Here is a 7,102-nt window from a genome sequence, read left to right as displayed (position 1 = left end):
CTTCATTTTTGGTGTATTATTTCGTCAAGAGTTCCCCCGCTTATTTGTTCTTGCAGTAATTGTTTATACTTGTTTGTGAGTTAAATTGTTTCCCCATCTTTTTATAATTCGTTTTTTTTAATCTCTAGTCAATTTCTATGGATTACAATTCACCATCAAGTAAGTTTTGCTTACCTCTAATTTACAATCATTCAAAAACCCATTTTATTTCTTTATGACCATCGATGAATTGCATACTTTGTTTTAATGCAATTAATCCAAAAAAGTTCCGTAATGATTATTGATCGGATGTTTTTCCTTCCTCTTTTCCATTGAGGGTGGGTACGACTTACAGACACTTCGAGCAATCGCCAAAAATACTACTAAAACTAAGACTGCAACTGCAATGATGGTACAACCTGAATTGCAAAATGGGTTATTATTTTCAAGAGTTTTTTTATATCAAAATGCGTGTACGAACAGTTAACTGATTGATGGTGTGAATTTAATATGTTTAGCAATTTTGGTTTAAAATATAATGTTTCTATTATGATAAATGGCATTATATGAATAATGTGGTAAAATATGTAAATTGTTATTCTTCTGAGTCTTAATATTGTATTTTTTATACAATAGTTTTATTAATTACGTTTATGAATTTTTGTAAAATTAAATCATAAAGTTGGAGGGCGAAATGTATATTTTCTATTTGTTTATTCAGTAAATCACGTGAACAATTTTTTCTTAGTAAAACAAAAACAAGCCTTATGAAATTATTTACAGCCTTTCCTATCTTTATTTGATTTTCTGATCACATAATGACGTACCTACAACAACTCCTATGTGACTACGAGCATGTACTGTCTGAGGAGGTTCTAGAAGAAAATATAAAAAAAATACACATGAAAACTACATCAAAACTGTTTATTAAGATGAAAATATTATTTTATTTTCATTTTGAAAAAAAAACCTATAAATCATTTACATGTATACAAATTTCATGAGATATGAAGTGTTTAACATTTAACTTCGATCTTGCTGGATTATTGCACATCTGCCAAGAGGGGCCAAGAACAGTGAAAGAGTCGGTCGAAAAAAATAACCGCGAAGTTAAAGTTCAACACTGTGAAACGCTCATCATTATCAATAAAAGCAAAAAAAAAAAAAAATAAAATAAATAAATAAATAAAAAATAAATTTGTACTCGTGAATATATGACAGAATCTGCTGTTATATTTACAATCGTGAAAATGTATACGTAACAATAAAGCCAGAGAGTCTTGGAAGTACCTGGTTGCTTTAAAATGGTGACTGTAAAAACACATTTTGCTGTATTCTTAGACCAATCATACGCTTTATAAGTCATTTCATATCGACCGGGAATAAGTGTGTTGTTAATTCCTCTGGGTAGGGTTGGTTTCTCTAGAAGTCTGACTCCTACATTGTCGGTAACAGTTGGGTCTTCCCACAGCACCAGGCTATCAGTTTGCAGTCTTATGTTACTAGGACAGTGTTTGAAAATTGGGTCATATCTGTCTAACAAAATAAAGGATTGTTCAATATTTATCAGATTACTGGGCCGGGGCAAATAAATACTGGGCATATATTTTTTTAATCCTCCAATTTTTGGGCAGAAATGCATAGGTGCTGCCCAGAAGAATTTTTTGATTAAATTGATAAAAAAAAGACTAAATGAAAATGTATTTATGGCAGTAAAGTGGGAATGAGGCCTTTTTTTTAAGAGTAAACAAGGACACCAAGCGGAAATAAAAGAATGTAATCCAGGGACAAAGACCAGACACGGAAGAGTAATCAAGGAACCCAAGGTTATAGCGGTAATCAAAAGAATGTAATCCAGGGACAAAGACCAGTCATGGAAAACAGACATACACAACAAAGGACGTAAAGTAACTAAAATCATACATACAAAGTAACAAAAGCAAATGAGCAACTCGGACTCCACTAAAAACTGGGAGCATGGACCATATGCATCGGTAGGGTAAGCGTTCTCCGCCTTTCTAGAAAAACCGACCGAGTTGTTCATAAAAAGTCAAGTTCGAGGAACTTGCATAGACTGAGGTTTGAAAGTATATTCTAGGTAGGTATATGTCTTAGTTTCAACAATAAAGATAAAGTTGGTGGTATATGAATCTACCGTATTCAATGAAACGTGTAAAATATCTTACTGGGCAACTAGTATTTCTGCTGCTTTGACAGTAAACTTTACCTGATGTTTTTTTTACCTTATAGATCTATTTTGAAGTGGGGTAAACATTGCACCCGTTTAGTACTTCGATAAATCTATGATACTTGTCCAATTAAATACAAAAGTGACAAAAAGAATGGTTTAACGAGGTAGACCTAGGGTAAGGGACACAACTCTTAAAAATCATTGGAACATTTATATTCAGCGTTTTACATCAATCTTATGTAATCTTCTAATTAACTTGGATTCATTTTTGATGAAATTGAACATGATACAAACATATCACTGATTACAGCAGTTACGTCCCTTACCCTAGGTCTACCTCGTTAAACCATTCTTTTTGTCATTTTACATAAACCGTAGATATTAAGAAAGACAAAAAACAAGCGACCACATTTAATGATACTAAATAAGTAAATTCTTAGTTGTGTGTTCCGTGGATTTGTTATGATGTTTTGTTTTATTTTGTCTGTTTCATTCTTAGTTTTTGTTTTCAAAATAAAACCTGTCGGAAACTCTTCAGTTTCAGTTGTAGGAACTCGATATGTTTAAACACTCGCTTGAATTTTATAAAACGCGTATGAAAACGTTAAGTTCATAATGAATGACTACCTACCAACTATCTCTACATCAAACGATACCTCCTTGAAATTTCCAAATATATCAGGAGAAGTTCTTCCGGTCACGTGATCGGTCGAATTCTGACATAAACAATGGTTAAATGTTGTTTTGGATAAATTCATTGGAATTAGGACATCTCGAAAGTCGGTCGCATAAATCGGAGGATACAAATAGGCATAATTTCGATCTCTATGAATAAACACTTTGATCTTTTCTCCGTTCTTAGGCAAACCATTGATTTTAGGTGCTGTAGACAAAATTTGAAGTGAAATTAAGTGGTATGTCAATGATAATAGTCATCGCTTTAGGGAAATTAAATGTACTTGTGATGCTATATAAATACGTGATTATGTTTGAAAGGATATTTCGAAAAAAAATAACAAGACAAAATTAATTCAGTCATGAACTTTGTTTGGAAAAACCTATCACAAAACGTAAAAAACACAGTCAATTGATAAAAAAACAAGGCATTTAGCGATTGCATAAAAAGAATTTGTGTTTAAAAAACAAGCAATTATGCGATACAGTTCTATGATTTTTTTTACTAGCAATCAGAATAAACCTTGTTCATTTAAGGAGAGCCAACCTTTTTCGGGTAAAGCAAAATTATATAATCACATATAGAATATTGAACTTGATAGGTTGGTTATCTAAGAGGATTTACGATAAGAAATAGTGCTTATTGTATACTTACGAGTATAATTGCCTGGAATATCTAAATTGAGAAATTAAAAAAAAAATCTATTGTAATTGTAAATAAGGTACGTCTGTTAACGAAATTAAAACGTATCTTTTTCAAACAAGACATATTCTTTTTATCAAACAATAAAATATACATTTACAAAACAATGAGTTTCGTGAAACAAACAAAATATCGTTTAAGCAACTACGTCGTCAATTAATTAAGTTCATGGCCAAAATCTGAAATAAAATACAAAATATACGATAACGGTGTGATACAGTAAGCCATGGAATCCTCAACTCACTTTGCATCATAAGTCATCATATATCCTAAAAAATGAAAACAGAACGAAAGATTAACAAGAAATTTATACGACTTCAACAGCTTCAGACCAGTTCCATTTATTTTCTATTTATTCTTTTTATTTTATAACAAATGTCATTAATATCTTTCGCAAATAATTTTGAATTTTGCAAATGCAATTTGTATGCACTTTTCTCTTAGTTTGACTCACCCGTCTGGTTATCCCAGTCGCACATAGTTTTGTCGCAGGTCATTTGAGACACCCGAGTGTCTGTTGTACAAGTACAGGGCATGCATACGTCATTTGATGTTGTATTTGTTTCTCCTACAGTTTGATAGATATTGTCGTACCAGCAGTGATTTGTGTAAACGGGACCAGTACATCGGTTAGAGCAACATACTTCGTCACCTTGGCAATCAGTGACAAACTCACAGTAATCACCTTTATCCCAGCTTCTTGACTGAAGATGAGGTTCTTTGCATACGTAGTTTTTGATTGCTGAGTGAAAAAGGTAAAATTGAAAATCAATAATCGACAAATTCAATTTTAAGCCGATTCAAATATTAATATTAAATTCGTGAGGGACCGGGGTGTTTAAAGGAGTAATCCCGAAGGAGAACTCAGCTTGTCATATTAAGAGTGCTTGGAAATATGGCCGGTTCCCGGAAACTCATCCCAGGTGGATGGATAGGAAAGCTCTTGTTTCAGATGGTTGGAAGGCAATATCAGGAATACGTTATCGCAGACCATAGTGGCCGATTCGTGTGGAGAGCATCACGCTTCAAGCACTTGAAATAACCCACCATTGTTTTTTTTATGATTAACCTTTTTTGGGGCGCTACACTGGAAACACTTACCGACTCGGCACATATACCGTTTTTAACGGTGGCATTAAAAATACATTTTTTTTTTACTAAATGTTAAAGAAAAAGGGATATTTTATGCTGATATCAGTAACTGATCATTTCATCAATATCGAAAAAGTAGTAATTAAAAAAAAAACCCAAAAAAATCAGTCTGAAGAGCAAACACTGAATATTACTTTTAACCCTTTACGACAATGAAAAATAACCCTTCCAAGCTTAGTATAACAATTTTTCATTCTGTGTAAATATAGCTTTGGGTGTAATTATTATATCTAATTCATTTGTAAAGAATGCATTTTTAAAAGACGCCATAAGCGAAATGCGAAAATGACATGTTGACAGTAATGACATTATGACATGACTTTGTGGTGACAATCATGATACAGCAGCCAGTAGAAAGACTCTTCAGGGGATAATTTAGACAAAACACCAGGATTTTAAGTACGTTCAATTCATCTAAAACTCGTTTTGACAGGACTGACAGCGTTTCTGCATGAATAGAAAGGGGATGTTGAAACCTCCGAATTCCTTGCCTGTGGGTATGGTAAAGCTAACTTACGAATGGAACATTTTGCGTTTATATCTGTGGTCCATCCAGCACAACAATTAGCTATGCATGATATAGCTGTGATGTCGCATTTTGTCTTATTATTAATAATGTAGCATTTCTGTGACCGTTGTGCTCTCACACATTGATTGGGATCATCCTGCACTGCTGAACACGACATATTAAATCCCTTTCTGTCAAAGAGGTGGGAATAAGATTATTACGTTACATTGCAAGAATATGAATTGCAGGAATTAGTATTGCTTAAAATGATGCGCCTATAAAAATGCACCAAGAGTACAGTTTAAAATATTAAACCTAAAGATAGTTGAGTTAGGGAAGAATCTAAGTTGTACTTATAAAACAGTAATCAAGGGAACCAAGGTTATAGCGGTAATCAAAAGAATGTAATCCAGGGACAAAGACCAGACATGGAAAACAGACCTACACAACAAAGAACATAAAGTACCTAAAATCATACATACAAAGTAACAAAAGTAAATGAGCTACTCGGACTCCACTTAAAACTGAGAGCATGAACCAGGTGCACCGGTAGGGTAAGCGTCCTCTGCTTTTCAAGAAACACCGCCGAATTGCTCATAAAAAGTCAAGTCCGGGGTAGACAAACGAGGAAAGGAAAACTATGACCCGTTGAATAAATCAGTTTGCATGGTGCTGATGGATACACCATAACGATCCACGAGTTCATGATGACGATCATAAAACTTCTGTAGTGATGACTTCAATCTTGTAGCAACATAACCCTGTTCCAGAAGCCTATTTTTTAGAGTTCTAGCGCGATACAAAAAGTCTGCGTAGTTTCGGCAAGCTCTGGCATAACGTATGAGTTGTGATATGAACACTCCATACGCAAGAGCCGAAGGGATGTTGCCACAGATGAAAGGAAAGTTGACAATTCTGAATGAAAAGTCATCACGTTTGTCGTTAAGTTTGGTCAATAGTGCACTAACACTTACATAGGAAGTTGACTTGGTCATTTGTCTTAGTCTTTGAGTAGTCCAAAATTGCTTATACCTACCATAAATGGCTATAGAATTAATGATTAAATGGTTATATTCAGATAATGATAAAACCAATTATACCGTAAACTAACAATTACATGTATCCATATTCTCCCGCAGGAGGTCGACATGGCTTCCCTAATTGGGAGTGATAATAAAACCAAGAATCTTGCAAATTATTCTAATCCCGGCTTTTTAGACTACATAATAAATTTTGGTGTAATGGCATTTTGTAATTTATATTTTAATTACACAAAATTCCTAATTTATATATCTTTTTAAATTATTTATCAACAATTTCAATTAACCTTTCCTTTTATTTTTAATTTACCAAATAAAATGCAACAGATGAATTTCTCGAAATGTGTTTATAAAGGTTGAAAAAATTAACAGCAAGCACAAAAAATGATAAGAAATGAAAAAAAAATATAAAAAAAATAGGAAAGAAATAACATTTTAACAGTCAAATAGTTTTAATATTTACCCCTGACTGGAAACAAATCCAACCAGAAACGTCGTCAGAATGAAACAATATATATTAAACATCTCTTGTATTATAGTTGTAGTAGACTACTATAACAAATCGTTTATATCACCGATAACTGTATTTCCCAATTATGATAACACCAGATAAACCACGCGAGGTCATGTCATATGAACATTGTTCATGGGGTTTCATTAAAAACCAACAGTTGTGAAATATACATTTGTCAAAGCCAGTTCTGCAAACAAATGTTTTCTAGGAGGAATTAAATCTCCTTGTGCGTTTACTTTCCTCTCCTTCTGAGAGCGCATAATATTTCACTTTTCGATGGAATTTGACGAAATACAAGGAGAGATGATCCAAATTAATGCTCTTTATGCTTTTTGTTGTA

General features: G+C 33.1%; 1 protein-coding gene across 2 annotated transcripts; it reads right to left on the bottom strand.

Annotated features, from left to right (window-relative positions):
- Positions 1-234: 234 nt before the first annotated feature.
- On the bottom strand, positions 235-6,861 carry LOC148613682 (uncharacterized). 2 transcript variants are annotated; one of them, XM_088587186.1, is made up of 8 exons: positions 6,712-6,861; positions 5,218-5,399; positions 4,003-4,290; positions 3,501-3,521; positions 2,802-3,053; positions 1,270-1,515; positions 807-854; positions 235-398 (listed from the first exon to the last, which is right to left on the bottom strand). In XM_088587186.1, the coding sequence occupies exons 1-8, from the start codon at positions 6,771-6,773 to the stop codon at positions 253-255; spliced, it is 1,245 nt and encodes a 414-aa protein (XP_088443312.1). In that variant the 5' UTR covers positions 6,774-6,861; the 3' UTR covers positions 235-252. The 2 variants fall into 2 exon arrangements, with proteins under 2 accessions (XP_088443312.1, XP_088443313.1); XM_088587187.1 differs by lacking the exon at positions 5,218-5,399 and having other exon boundaries at positions 6,712-6,814.
- Between the last annotated feature and the right edge of the window lie 241 nt (positions 6,862-7,102).

This window comes from Perna viridis, chromosome 6 (genome assembly GCF_037379345.1).
Source record: "Perna viridis isolate PV_CMFRI_1.1 ecotype Kerala chromosome 6, ASM3737934v1, whole genome shotgun sequence".
In the NCBI taxonomy this organism is placed as follows: Eukaryota; Metazoa; Mollusca; class Bivalvia; order Mytilida; family Mytilidae; genus Perna; species Perna viridis.
Note: the sequence above shows the minus strand (reverse complement) of the source record. Positions and strands in the feature narration are given on the sequence as shown.

What these genes read in the sequence shown, in the direction of transcription:
- LOC148613682 (XM_088587186.1), bottom strand. Translation starts at nt 6,773, where the DNA reads ATGTTTAATATATATTGTTTCATTCTGACGACGTTTCTGGTTGGATTT. An exon ending in CGACTGGGATAACCAGACGG is followed by an intron (nt 3,522 to 4,002) that starts GTGAGTCAAACT and finishes TTCTCAATTTAG; the next exon opens with ATATTCCAGGCAATTATACT. An exon ending in TCACATAGGAGTTGTTGTAG is followed by an intron (nt 399 to 806) that starts GTACGTCATTAT and finishes TTTGCAATTCAG; the next exon opens with GTTGTACCATCATTGCAGTT.